The 15,000-nt window shown below is 38.1% G+C and overlaps 1 protein-coding gene across 2 annotated transcripts in view; it reads left to right on the top strand.

Annotated features, from left to right (window-relative positions):
• The first annotated feature begins 5,029 nt into the window (after positions 1-5,029).
• The window catches only part of LOC136834857 (sarcosine dehydrogenase, mitochondrial-like), a 10,983-nt gene continuing 1,012 nt past the window's right edge, over positions 5,030-15,000 (top strand). Inside the window, exons 1-12 of one of the 2 annotated variants that reach the window (XM_067097649.1) lie at positions 5,030-5,306; positions 6,673-6,826; positions 7,522-7,685; positions 9,122-9,269; positions 9,577-9,765; positions 10,371-10,576; positions 11,486-11,648; positions 11,923-12,070; positions 12,528-12,666; positions 13,289-13,483; positions 13,950-14,150; positions 14,412-14,739. In XM_067097649.1, coding sequence (XP_066953750.1) covers positions 5,187-5,306; positions 6,673-6,826; positions 7,522-7,685; positions 9,122-9,269; positions 9,577-9,765; positions 10,371-10,576; positions 11,486-11,648; positions 11,923-12,070; positions 12,528-12,666; positions 13,289-13,483; positions 13,950-14,150; positions 14,412-14,739 — 2,155 coding nt within the window. In that variant the 5' untranslated portion in view covers positions 5,030-5,186. Of the gene's footprint in view, positions 5,307-6,669; positions 6,827-7,521; positions 7,686-9,121; positions 9,270-9,576; positions 9,766-10,370; positions 10,577-11,485; positions 11,649-11,922; positions 12,071-12,527; positions 12,667-13,288; positions 13,484-13,949; positions 14,151-14,411; positions 14,740-15,000 lie in introns of both variants that reach the window. The other variant, XM_067097648.1, reaches the window with a different exon arrangement.

Raw genomic sequence — 15,000 nt, 5'->3', positions numbered from 1 at the left:
TGGCTGGCAAGAATGAAGACACTACTTTCGTCTGGAATACGAAAATGAATAAGAAACAGAGAAACGGAGGAGAATAAAAAGGCTATTTGCCCGACTGAATATAACAGCAGGGCTACACAAGCACGCAGAATCTCTAAACAGTCTCAATTGGTCTAAATAACAGAGAGAGAGAGAGAGAGAGAGAGAGAGAGAGAGAGAGAGAGAGAGAGAGAGAGAGAGAGCTGCCACAGGTCCACGGCTTCTTATAAGAGGGACAACTAGGTCAACAAGCGTGCCTCATAACGTAGAGATTAACCTTGGCTGACACAAACAGGCAGGAGATAGATAACACAGACCACTGTGTTAGTTCCGCAGTTATCTGTAACGACGACAAGGGCCACTCGAGTCCAGCCTCTTAAAACCAGAACGATCTGGTTGGCTCGAAGTAGGTGGAAATGACACACACACACACACACACACACATGTCAGGCTTTACACACGTACTCTGTAGCCCGCGAGCAAAGCGGGTACTGTAGGGTACCGGTGGCACGGTGTTGGCAAGTGGTAAATTAATACTAAATTTAACCGACGTCGTGGTAATCTTAAGACTTGGGCTCATAGTTTCGAGGAGAGCAAGAATGAAAAACCGGTCGCTTTGCAGCTCAAGAGATACAATAATTTGTTTTTACGGAGGCTTAAAGCTCCATGGAGGCTAAGGATTTGGTTATTATCCGTAAAGGAATAAAACTAGCAAACGAAATAAGTTTTTTATTGCCTTTTTTTCGTTTTTTCCAAGATGGAGAGAGAGCCGACCTCTCCTTCTGCGATGAAACCCCAAGGAATGGATTCAATCATTAAACTCTTATGCGATATCATGACTTCTCCTCTTTTGTTATTAAAGAAATATGAACTAATTTTACGTTTTGCTGATCTAAAAAGCGTTTTAGAAAGCAGATGCACGTTACTTTCATATAAAATAAAGACGACATATTACGCAAGTTTTCTATGTTACATTTTCTGTGATTTTTCTTTCATAGAAAATGTAAATATAGTTAATGGATAACTTTCAAAAAGCTAGGTATTTACCTTTTTTTATGCTAATTTTATGAAGGCACTAAACACATAATTACCAATTAATTTACGTGACAGACTTCAATATGGAACATTTTTTTAAGTAAATCTATCACATTTTCTTTAAATCTCGCCTGGTTTTCTTGGCTATCTCGTTAAAACAAGTTTTTATGAAGAGAGAGGAAAAAAGTTTTTTTTCAAGAATATTACCTGCCAAGGACAAGGATTATTAAAAGGACCATTTATGTCCTTAAATTTCATGATTTTTTTTACAAGTTTTGTCTTCTATGAAGTTACGAATTTACAAAAATATGGGCGCAGAGAAAGGAAAATATCAGAATACATCTTTGCAGTTGGATAGAGAGATATACTGTAGGAAACCTAATATGGACGTAAGCATATGTGCAAAAGATGCTCCATCAATAGGTCTATTGTAAAACGAGTATTTGTTTAAAAAATAAGCAATTAAAATGAAAACTTAAAAGTATGTGTATTGAAATGACGTGCACCCAGGTCTAATTCCGAGTAATTCTGTACAATTCATAAGTGCTGGAAATAGGCCTATATGTATACATATTTCTATAGGCCTAGGAAATATAGCAAAGCCAAATGATATTTTTAGATATTAAGTTATACATTTGAGAGGACATTATCATTATTAACTGTCTAAAACAATAACTCTTCTAAAGACATACATTTAATGCCAGTAAAAGCTAAGTATGTTTGTGGATATAATTTTTGAAAGCTTCGCGTGATATCTTAAATATGTTTAGCTGAAACAGAGTTTAGAATCGAATCGAACGTGGAGTGTATTACCCATATATATTATTGCTGTTACACACAAAATGAGATGTACAGATACACATTATTATTTCATTGTATATAAATCATTATCAGCATTATGAATTAGAAATAAAGTACAAACCAAGAGAGAAAATCAAACGCAACTCCTCTTTAGACTAACAGCAAAACTCAGAGAGAGAGAGAGAGAGAGAGAGAGAGAGAGAGAGAGAGAGAGAGAGAGAGAGCGAGAGAGAGGTGAAAAAGTTGCTTCGAGCTATCTCTAACAGGCTTCAAGATCTGTTACTGATACGAGGACTTTTAAGAACCATTTTTTAAAACTGTTTTAGATGCAGGCTCATGATTAGACTTAACACTTTTTTATAAGGCACGCACAAAAGGAGCATAATTGTGAGATAACGGTATCAGAGCAAAAAGAATAACTGATAAACGTAGTGCACGCTAGTCGAAGGTCTTTTAATATAATATACATACACACACACACACACACACACACATATATATATATATATATATATATATATATATATATATATATATATTAAAGAAAGGTACAGTCAGCCTCAAAATTCTTGTGGTTTGTAGTTGTTTAAAACATACTGTCAGCATCACTTGAAAAAATAATATTGGCAAAACAATGTGAGAATACCGATGTTGAAAAGACCACATCTATATACTTTAAACCGACTGTTTGTACATATCAGAGAGAGAGAGAGAGAGAGAGAGAGAGAGAGAGAGAGAGAGAGAGAGAGAGAGAGAGAGTCAATTATCATCAATGAGGGTGCCATTATACCGTGACATTTCCGATGCTTGAAAAAGATTTTGGAACAAGGAGAACTTTGCATAGGGTACACTAAAGTCTTTCGCAAAAGACCACTTTCTTAGATAGATAGGTAGATAGATAGAAAGATAGGTAGATAGATAGACAGAAAGATAGATAGATAGATAGATAGATAGATAGATAGATAGATAGGTAGATCAAAAAACTGACAGATAGCAACAGAGTTAGACAGACTAAAAAAAACTAGATCTCTTATAAGCTGAACTTCTCGAGAGTCAGAGAGAAAGATTATCAAGATCAAGAGCTATGTTCGTGTCAAGTGGGACCCGCGGTCGACGTACAAAAAAAAAAAAAGAGACAAAATATTTTGCAGAATCACACGCCACATATTACTTTGAATGTCTACTTGTCGTATCCACGAATTACTTACTTCTGAATGTTCTTGGGTTTAGTGTCTAAGTATGTTGAAAGGTAAGTACATTGGGAAGAAAACAATGAAACATTAAGATCTACCAAAGAGGGGGAGGGCAATTACAGAGGCAAAGACTGAAACACTTGAGATAAACTAAGAAAGAAATAAGTCTCTTGGGGGAGCCGTTCCAAAGGCAAATTCCATCTACTACTACTACAACCCTTTACAAGTCTTTTTTCACTTGTGTTCTGCCCCTTTTGGCCCCTGGGGTATGAAATGGCAGAATGTAAACTGGTCCCATAAGACTTAACCCTATAAAAAATGATTAATTTGGGAGCATATGCATGCTTCCTGCACCCCTGGGAATCCATTATTATTATTATTATTATTATTATTATTATTATTATTATTATTATTATTATTATTATTATAGAAAAGATGCCCACAGTTATGAGGGGGTATCTGCCATGTGAAGTGACCTTAACGCCACAGCTAAGTGTCACAAGAACAAATTTTTGGTCATCTTTTGAGTTAAGGACCCTTTATAGCTTTGACAGATTCCTTGCTTACTGTGGAAGTTTCGAAATGAATAGGTAGGCCTAATCCGCATTAAACATTTTATATTAGCCTTAAAGAAGGCTGAATTTAATACCACCTACAGTCAAAGTGCTGGTATCTACAGTGAAAGAGCAGGATCTATAGTCAGAGGACCTCTGTTCAAAGTCAAAGCACTGTTAGGTATAGTCTGGCAGTTGTGAGGTTTTGTGCCTTGAAGCAGACTTGTCAAATACATCTACCAGTTATACATCTAATATAAAGAACGTATCTAATTACATCATCTTTACGAAAAATTCAGTGTAAGTGGTAATAACTCAAAGCTCAAGTCAGGATACTATACACATCGATATTGCACGCAGCGTATAGAAACATACAATCAACAAACAGGGAAGCTCTTTGTTAAGTTCCTCTGGTGTTGCCGCCAAATCTACGGAAACCGAATGGTTAAATGGACAATAACGACTTGTAGAAGGGTAAACTATAAAGAAAAGTGAAAGAAAACGTGAAATTTTCAAGCTCCATGTTGCTCTGTGGTCACCATTACTGGATGGAAATGTTTATCGTACTACAATGTCGAAGATGGTTGTCGACAGCCTGCCATCCAGTCAACAAAATAACCCGATTTTGTGTTCTTAAATTCCTTTGTGTTTCTGTGATACACTTTATTTTATCAGTTGTTGATTTCTGAATTCATCCAAAATTTAATGACAGTTTTACAACTACGTACATCTGCTCTGGTACAACATCAGTGACAAACTAGCTCCAGGGTTGGTGTTATTTAAGGCTACATTAGCTGCAAATCTCAAGGGCCTCTGGTGTTACCTTTCAGAATCTATTTATCTTCTTTTATTTGTATTATTCACAGAACCGTCATTTGTATTTAGTCTGCCTCTTCAAGTCCAATTCCTCACTAAGCATCAAAGCCAGAAGCAATTCCTTAACAAGATTTATACTCTAGCATCAAAGCCAGAAGCTATTCCTTAACAAGATTTATACTCTAGCATCAAAGCCAGAAGCTATTCCTTAACAAGATTTATTCTCTAGCATCAAAGCCAGAAGCAATTCCTTAACAAGATTTACACTCTAGCATCAAAGCCAGAAGCTATTCCTTAACAAGATTTATACTTTAGCATCAAAGCCAGAAGCTATTCCTTAACAAGATTTATACTCTAACTTAACCGTGTTTCTTCTTAGTCATGTGAAATATGAGCATTCTTGTCTAATTTAAACTTGCACAGTTTGACAGAGGAATGATTAACACCAAAGTATTATGGAGGAGATAAGGTAGCAACCGAGGGTGAACATTTTTGCAGCTCAGTGCAGGTGAACTCCACAAGTTTATCAAGCTGGGGCGACACAATCTCCGCAGGAGGATTTGATGAGATTGCTGATAAGCAGTTCATGGGTTATATTTGTCAGGGAATAACATGACTCATCTAATAGTCGATTCTTACGAGTGTGCTTGTCATTATCGAGAAGCGTCTGAGTATCTACCATATAAAAACTTGTGACAGGACCTGCGCTTTTTACGAGTGTGAGTTTCAAAGGCTCAACCTCCTTTCCGAGGGGAGGGGCTCACCGACAATGGCGGCTTCCAAAGGAATCCAGAGGGTGGTTCTTGCGCCATGTCTTCGGCTGGGGAATAATCCTGTGTTTTCCTGTGTCGCTGCAAGCACTTTGGCTAAAGTCAGAGTGGACAATCGGGTAAGAATAACGCTTAATTTTACGTTGGGTCTAAAAGGGGTTTACTCCGTATCGTTCTGTATTAAAACCAGGCTTCCCTAACCTGAATGTATAGGTCTACTGAATGCTAGCGGGGTCCATTCTGCGAACAGAACTAGAAGTGGCATCATCTATGTCACTCTGAATTATTGTTAAAAGTAAATAGCTTATAAGATTCTGCTTTAAACGAAAATATGCAACACTGGCATCATTTTACATTGTAAAAGAGGAACCTTTCGAACAATTTTGCATTAGACCTATAAAAGGTATTCTAGAGCCCAAGGAGACACTACATCACTAAGTCTTATATAAGTCTAAACGCAATACTGTAGCATAACCTACCCGTACAAAACACTACAGATAAAAGGTACTAAGGCAATAATACTTCAATCGTATAGTAAACTGGTAACTGAATCTAGACCCATATGAGATACATTTTGTAACCGTTGCTATTCATTTGTATTTGAAAAAGGATTACAGCCTGCATGGAAACTAATAGTGCGAGTTTCACTTACTTGGATTGGTTACGTGATATCTAATCTCTGGAGCGACTCACAGTGATATCAGCAGAGTTTCTGATAAGGGCGCCTCGTTGTTTAACATTGCAGGTTTTAGCCAACTTTCCTGTTTGTAAACAATATTTCACTTTCTTATTTATTCGTGTGTTTTCCTCAACTGGATAAAATTTGTGTCGTGCAGATAGGCCTATGTTTATGTTTATTCACCATCGCAGATGTTTTTAAACAAGTACAATTTCTTTAAACATGTTTAATCTGTCTGTCCCTTCATAAATCTTTGACCATCTTCTAGACAGGTTTAACATAAATGGAAAATCGTAAATGATGTCCTTTCTAGTTTGCCTTCACCATCTATGAAACGTTCGTTTTCTCTCAACCAAGCTTCATGTTTTTCCACCTGACCCATTCAAACTGCTTCAATTTCTCTCATTTATGAAGTCGTCTGGAGGCCCCGTTCTCGGAATTAGACCCATATTCCAAATTGTATTTATTATTCATGTTTCTTTATCCACGTTCTTCATTGTTAGTCCTACAGCTTTCAGATGCTTGGATAACGTACCCAATTCTCATTCTTGTTTCAAAATTAAATAATACATTGTTTTCTTGTTCTTACCGTTTGCGTACATAGGTCTAAGAAAACCTATTTACAGTTTTCTTACACTGTTTTTTTTTAGGTTATTGGAATAACCAGAATAAGATAATAAGTTTCAGAATAAATCTATGACTGTTGTCCCTCCTTTACGCATGCGTAGGGAAGCTTCTCTTTGAATGCCAGAACATCTAAATTGTGACCTCAGAGAACCTTAAGCCACTGCCTCTATTTGCAGCAGTTTACGACGTCCTCGAAGGTTAGCGAAGCCCTTCCGTGCCAAGCTGACGTAGTGGTTATCGGAGGGGGAGTCATAGGATGCAGCACATTGTATCACCTTTCGAAACTTGGCGTCACCGACGCTGTTCTCCTCGAGGGAAACAAGATCTCCTCAGGTGAGGTTCGGCTATGTTTTGTTCGATCGTTCCGTTGCTTAGAAGTGACCTGCAGTTTCCTTTCGTTTGAATGACTACGGGGTTCTGGATGAACTGTTATTGATCTTAAAATATAAAAAAAACAACTGCATTATGAGTTTTTGAGAGGAAGTTATGGTACTAGAGGCCTTTTTAACTTAGATGAATTGTTACTGATCTTAAAACATTGAAAACATCTGAATTACGAGTTTTTTAGAGGACGTTATGGTACCAGAGGCCATTTTAGCTTTCGAGAAAGATAAACAAGTGTTTGTCATAATATTTTAGGTGTTTACCTGTGTTAGATAACCTTTTGCTTACAATATTGGGCAAGTATATTTTTGGCCAGCTTATGAACTGCAGCGTTTAAACAAAATCCTAACATACTCGCTCACAGACTCACTCAGAGAGAGAGAGAGAGAGAGAGAGAGAGAGAGAGAGAGAGAGAGAGAGAGAGAGAGAGGCCTTCAAAGGTGTTCGAAAATGTTTTTGCAATACTGTGACCTGTGACGAGAAAATCTAATGACAACGTTGCAATGTTCAGTTAGAAATATGGCACAAAAATGTCCACTAACAGAACAAAAACCTCGCTGCATACGTCTTAGAAGCTGCAAAACTCTTCACTTTCCTTTGAACTGTTCCTGCACCAGACAAGCGACCTTTTCTTTCCATCACAGGGACGACCTGGCACACCGCAGGGTTGCTGTCATGTCTCCGACCGAGCGAGACAGAACTAAAGCTGGTTCAGACCACGCGGGATCTCCTGACGAGGCTGGAAAGTGAGACTGGTGTTGATCCAGGTTGGATCAACAATGGTACGCTTATTTTAGCTGATAGTAAGGTGAGTCTCACTTCTGCTAGCTGGCAGTGACTTGATTTTCACTTCTGGTAGCTGGAAGTAAGTAAATTTCCATTTTTGGTAGCTGACAGTTAGTTCAGTTTCACTTCTGGTAGCTCACAGTAAGTTGGTTTCCACTTCTGGTAGCTGTCAGTGAGCTAGTTCCACCTCTGCTATAGCTGATTGTAAACTGAGTTACACTTCTGGCAGCTGATGGTAAGTTGATTTCCACTTCTGGTAGCTGACTGTGAATTGTGTTTGGCCTCTGGTAGCTGACGATAAGCTGAGTTCGACTTCTGGTAGCTGATGTTAAGTTGAGTTTGACTTTTGGTAACATGAATTATTCGACTTCTGGTAGCTGACAACGAGCCGAGTTTGACTTTTGGTAACTGACAGTAACACAATTCGACTTCTGGTAGCTGACAACGCGCCGAGTTCAACTTACGGTGGCTGATGGTAACACACTTCGACTTTTGGTAGCTGACGCTGAGTTGAGGTCAACTTCTGGCAGCTGATGGTGAGATGAGTCTCCCTTCTGTCAGGTAAGGTAAGCCTCACTGATGAAGCTGACCACCTAGGTAAGTCTTGCATCTGGTAGCTAACAGTATGATGATTCTCACTTGTGGTAGCTGATAGCAAGTTGGAAACTTCTTTACTTTAGGGCAAACTCATACAAATTCTTTCTTTTATTATCTTCCGTCTTTCAAGTTTGATGAACAGAGGTTCTTTGTAAAATATAAGGATAATAGTTCCTCTTTCCTAATCATATTGTTTTTATCAGCTTTATTATCAGCGCAGGTATGACAGTGGGTAAATTTTCTGAGTCAATAATTGTGTTCTATTATCTTACATAGCTTTAATGCTATAAGGTTCTGGTGACATGAGATTAACTATGTTCAGTAAGTCTTTTTGACGAACAGAAATATTACGTGCCAAATGCAAAGTAATGTTCCAGCAAAAATCAAAAGATTTATTCATGTGGAATTCATGATTATGGAAATGATTCTTAGGCTGAGTTCCCGGTCCCACAATTCGACAAGCCTAATTACTGACAGAACATGTCTTGTATTCTTAAGTCCACAGCAAAGATAGGTCTGTTCATATCACATCTTTTCAGTAGGCTCTGTTTCCTCACACTTACTTCTTTATAATGCAACTGATTTACAATTTGCGATTTCACAAAGGCAATGTGTTTGCACTTTGGAATAATCATTCTTAGATTGATCTCTTTTTGCTGGAAACCAATTTAATTTTGGGGGGACATTATTTGAAATAAGGAAATGATTAATTTTAATCGATTACTCTCCCATATTTCATGTTGTTACTGAAAATCTAAAATCATTGAAACGGTCACTGGACCTACTAGGGTATCTTAACTTAGTACCCACGGCCTCACATCCTTAGTCATATTTTTTATTGTTATAATTCATTGTTTTCAGATTCGAATGGACGAATATAAGCATTTAAAGACACATGGGAGATCACATGATGTAGACGCCATTCTCTTGGATGTGAAAGAAACTAAGGAACTCTATCCTTTGCTGAATGTGGATGATTTAGAAGGATCCCTCTACATCCCAGCAGATGGTACTTGATTATCACAAGTATTTTCCGTGAAGTAAAATGACTGGAAACTCTCAAGTTCAAGTGAAGATGCAATGCATTACTGCCCTAAAACAATTCACCTTGTACTTATGTATTTCTCGTCTTTCTGTATTTCCTTTTATCTTCTGTAACTTCCTTCAAATGAACACCATATTCTTTGGAAGTCTGAATTTCAAGTCAATGGCCCCTGTAGCCTTGTTTCATATGAACAGGGTTTATCTTCTGAGCAATAATGCTAATCCTAGATTTGCACTTTTACACGAAACTGACACTGTGTTTTGTTTCCTAGGTACCATTGATCCTACTGGTTACTGTACTGCTATGATAAGGTCAGCCAAGAGAGCTGGAGCTACAGTGTTGGAAGACTGCCCAGTGTCTGGTATCAGCACAGCCGAGACTCTTCTTGGTGGCAGGAAAGTCACTGAGGTACACACACCCTATGGTCTGATCAAGACCAATGTTGTCGTCAACGCCACAGGTAATGTCTTGGTTCCTCCAGAAATCTTCCAATCTTTTTACTCTCTATACACAAAGATAATTTTACAACAACATTTTTACACAGAGCTATCGTGCTGGAGATGGGATGATTTTGATTCTGAAGTACAGAACCTAAATTTGATGGGAATATGAACATGATAGTTGAAATTAGTGGTCATCCCTCATTTTGACTGCAGACTGGATAAGTCGACAGTAACCCATATACAAACCCTTTGGGTGCACGTTATGCCTGAGGTATATTGAAATAATGTTTAGAATAATATAAGAGTGATTTGTAAAACTTGTTATATACAATTTAAGGGTGCATCCACACTGCAGTAAAACATGTCATAAACACACGTATGTAACCTATCATGCACGCATCTCAAACAGGTTGAATACAAGCCAGCAACTTACTGGTAGTACCAATCAGTGTTACAAAGATGTCGTTACTGTCGTCTCATTCTCCACCTATGGTTGTTGACTTATTTCCAACCTGTTTGTGAGATATAGTTGGTAAGTTGCTGATGTGTGTATGTGTATGATGTTTTTTTTACTGTAGTCTGGATTCTCCCTTCCTCACACAACTATATTGGTTTTCTCTAGGTGGATGGGGCAATGACATAGCAAACATGGTTGGCCTCAACATACCGTTGGTGGTTCTGGAGCATTCGTATGTGGTAACGGAGGCGATTCCTGGCATTGAAGGCATGCCAACTTTACGTGATCCCAAATCCAGCACCTACCTGAAGTTGCAAGGCGATGCTTTGGCCATTGGTGGATTTGAAACGAGCCCTGTCTGGGCCAAAGCGGTAAGCCCAAATAACGCATTGTTTTCAGGTAGGTAGATAGGTCCTGAGATAGATAGAGAGGGAGTTGGGAAGAAGGCTGTTCTCCGACTTGTAAAAATATATTTTTATAAAAATGAAATGTTCTTGATTGTATGAGAATGGTGTCTAGAGCCATTTCATAGTATGCAACAAAGGATTTCTGCCAAACATTTCCTTAATGCAGAAGCCTTTGACTTATCTGATACTTGAGCTGTTTGGCTTCCTAAATAACGAAATATTTTAACAAAGACCTTATAGTAAACCTTAAGGTAGCAGTAATTCCGCACACTTTCAAGCCTAAACTAAACGGTACTCTTCATTTACCCTTAAATTTAAGAGAATTACCCCAAAATCCTTAATGCCAAAAAAGTTTGCTTAACAAAAAAGTCTGTTGTGATGCAGCAATAGATAACGTGATCTAAGTTGAGGTGTAACTGTGTAACTTTAACAATTCCTTGAAACAATTTACATTGTAAATCAACGAGGGATTGTCTAGTCATGATAGACAAATCTAGAACTAAATGAAATAGTATTTTCTTCATGACAGAACCATTGCATCCCAAAGGTTAGATTTTGAAAGTTTTTTTTATTTCAACAGTCTCTTGAAAGAAACTAAGATTTCTCTAGTTATAGTGCAGATCTGGAAGACTGAATATTAGCGTGACAACCCCATAGTCATTTTTCGAAATGACTGGGGCCGAGCTCCAGAGCATTTGTAGCTAGTACAACTGCTCTTTGTCCCTTGGGCATATTTCCAGTTGGAGATGGCCACTGGAAGCAGCAGTATAAGATCTTACTATCTATGAACTCTAATTTTAGACTTCAGGCACGACTAACAACTCTAGGATACCAGTCTGAAAAACACAAAATTCACCTATTTTTCCATTACAGTTAGAGAAAGACTCGCCTTTCCAACTTTATGAACTAAACTGGGATGCTTTTGGTGAACTCCTTGAAGGAGCCGTTAAGCGTGTTCCAGTTCTACAGCACACGGGGATAAAGTCTACCATCTCTGGGCCTGAGAGTTTTACCCCTGATCATGCTCCTGTCCTGGGTGGGTTCTGTATGACATGATGTATTGATCTAACAGCAGAACCACCTTTGTTTGCTTTCACAGAAGCAAAATTACTGTATTTACCATTGCTGTATACACTTTTCACAGTAAAGCTTCAGTAGATCTCACAGATTCAATTGCATGTATTATCAACTTTGTTTCATTCTGTATGTTCATTAAAACAATGTGTTCCTTTCATAATAGTTCAATAAATTCATTCATTACCAAACATCGGTCACATTTTTGATAGGAAATGATTTTTCTCTCCATTTAGGAGAGGACCCCAATGTGGAAGGATTCTTCCACTGCTGTGGCTTCAACAGCTATGGCATGAGGCTAAGTGGTGGCTGTGGAGATCAAATGGCCAAATGGATAGTCCATGGGAGACCGGAGCTTGATATGTTTAGTTTTGATGTTCGTAGGTAAAGCTTTTAATTTTCTTTATGGGACACATTTCGGGGATTAGAATATATGAAATCTAAATATATATGGCATGAATAGTTAAGTTTAATACGCACATTTGCAACTTTACTGTGTAACAAAAAGAAGAGATGTAGAAACTATTTCATTGGTACTAGCCAGAACATGCTAAAAGGAAAGATGCTATTTTGCATGGAGTTCAAGTTTTATAGAAAGGAGATGAGAGAAGGGTCTTTGTTCCTTCAATTTTTTATCTTACTCATTTAATAGACCCATGATCACCAGTTCATTCTGTCAATTCAGAGATGATTTCCTTGTGATAGTAGGTCTTTTCCTAAAGTCTGGGTGAAGTTGAAGGTAGTGCAGTTAAGGCTGGGTCACAAAATTGTTTCCATGTATTTTTCAGCATGTTGCCCCAAAGTTTGCAAAACGTAACCAATATTACTTGCTCCCAAACAGGCTGCATGCACCTCTTATCTCTAAGAAGTCTTGGCTAGATTCCAAGGTCCATGAAAGTTACTCCAAGAGGTACTCCATTCCCTTTAAACACGACGAGCCTCTGGCTGGGAGAGGACAGCGACTTTCTCCGTTGCATAAGGTACATAGCATTGCTAAAATACTTTTAGCTTTGTGAAGAGCTGTCCTTGGAAGGTTTCTTACAAAAGGTTCAGATGCTAAGCGCCAATCAAGTAACATTAAATGAGTCATTCAGTTTCTGAAGTAAGCCAAGGGATGCATAAGGCTTCGATGAATACCTGCCATAAAAGTCTGTTCAGGACAGAATCAAAACTAGTGGTAAATCCATGATGTTTCTCAGGTATACAGATGTTCTACCCTTGAAGCTTTGTAGTCCCCATGTAAGTAAACTCCCTTTGATAGTAACAAAGTACAGAGGACATTCTCACTACTTCTTGTGCTCATATTTTCAGACAAGACAGTTAGGTAAGGATCATATCCCTTTCACCTAATGAAAGAAAGACTTGCAGCTTAGATTGCTTATAAGTAGGTTCTTCCTCCAGAAATGACACTTTTTAACTATAACTGAAAATTTCTAAAACTCGTAACCAAAATAAATTAAAGTTCTTTATTTCCAAATCTTTTGCAGCTCTGTAAGGATCTGATAGGAGTTATGACAGCCACCCCATCGTAAATTATACATATTATCAATGATCTCATTTCATGAAGAATTAAATGAAACATGAAAATAATCTTTCTTCCAGTTATTGGAGGCACAAGGGTGCATTTTCCAAGAGCGATGTGGCTGGGAACGACCCAGCTGGTTCAACACAGAACAGACGCCTGTACAGCCTTACGATTGGTATGGCTGCTATGGTGCCCAACTGAATAGTGACCAGAGATACTACAATGCTCTCAAGCTTGACTATTCATATGGATTACCTGATCATCATCATCTGGTAAGTAATCGCAATGGGAAAACATACTTCTTTCGATCTTTTGTATGCAGTATGTAGCCTATTTTCAGAAATAATAAAGGGAACTGAACTGTGCTAAAATCGAGTTTGTTCCTGTTATTGAGATCAGAAATCATGCATACCTGAGCTTATGAATATTCAGTTAGTCTAGTATATTTAAGTCATATAAAATCAGGTAGCTTGAGGTTTCTCACCAGCACAGTTTTCACGAGTCTGGAGTCATCAGAAAGTATGAGTTTATGCTCTAAGGACAAGACAAGCCTAAGACAAGGTCACAGCTCGACAGAATGACCACACATACAAAAGACAATCAAATACTCCCGGAATCAAGAAAAAGAACAAAATATATTAGGAAATAGCAATTATTACTGTTTAACCAGCTTAACAAACTTAAATCAGTTTTTTCTCTGGTCAGCTGTACTGGTAAAGTTTTTCTTTTCACCAACAGCTCGCGAAGGAATGTCTTTCATGCAGAGAAGCAGCAGCCATCTTCGACCTATCCCATTTTGGAAAGTTCCATCTGGTAGGCCCTGATGCACAGCAAGCAGCTGACTGGATCTTTTCTGCTAATGTCAACAGGAACCCTGGGTCTACTGTTTACACTTGCATGCTAAACCAGTGGGGTGGAATAGAAGCTGACTTAACTGTAGTAAGTGCTTACTTTATATAGATGACTTTCTAGTTTTAGAACATTTATAAAAGCCTATTTATTTCTAATCAGCGTTTGAATATTTATTCTCCTTTATGCAAATCTGTTCAAGTGATATATATCCTTAATAATCTTTCATTTTCAAAGACCACATTTATTTTTTGAACTCTGCTGTAGGGTAAGACCAAATATGACTTTGACATATAACGAGGCACTTCATTTCATGCATACCATAACCATGTTTCCCTGATTTTCTGTCAGAGCATCTGTGAAAACGACGCAAGACTGGACCTCGAACCTTCATTTGAAGGCCAAAGTTTTTACCTGGTCGTAGGCACCACAACAGCAACGTACTGCTCTTCTCACATTCTCAAGGAAATCAGGAAGCACGGCTGGGACGTGCAGCTACTGAACAGCACAGAGGACTTGGCTGTGCTGTCACTACAGGGACCCTGTAGCAGAGAAATACTTCAATTCATTTCTGATGAGGAGTTCAGCAATGAATCTTTCCCATTTTCTACACATAAAATAGTCACTGTTGCCGGGCATGAAGTCAGAGCTATGAGAATTACCTTTGTTGGAGAAATGGGTAAGTATCTTTGGCCCTTGCAGTGAAGTGGTTCTTTACTTGCTACACCAAGTTTTCACTTTTGATTTTTCCTCCCCACCATGAATGTATCTGTGTGTCGTAGTTGTGAAGTATAACATATAAAGATTGGCACTTTGCAAGCTTGTCACTGTCACAATATTTGCCATGCCCTCTAACCTGTTTAAAAAATACTGGTATTTCTGGGGTTCCTAAGTTTTAATCTGTAACTGATCAATATTGCTGCTGTCAAAAAGAGGCATT

The sequence above is a fragment of the Macrobrachium rosenbergii genome, chromosome 54 (genome assembly GCF_040412425.1).
Source record: "Macrobrachium rosenbergii isolate ZJJX-2024 chromosome 54, ASM4041242v1, whole genome shotgun sequence".
Lineage (NCBI taxonomy): Eukaryota > Metazoa > Arthropoda > Malacostraca > Decapoda > Palaemonidae > Macrobrachium > Macrobrachium rosenbergii.
The sequence above is the reverse complement of the archived record's forward strand: the minus strand, read 5'-3'. Positions and strand labels throughout refer to the sequence as shown.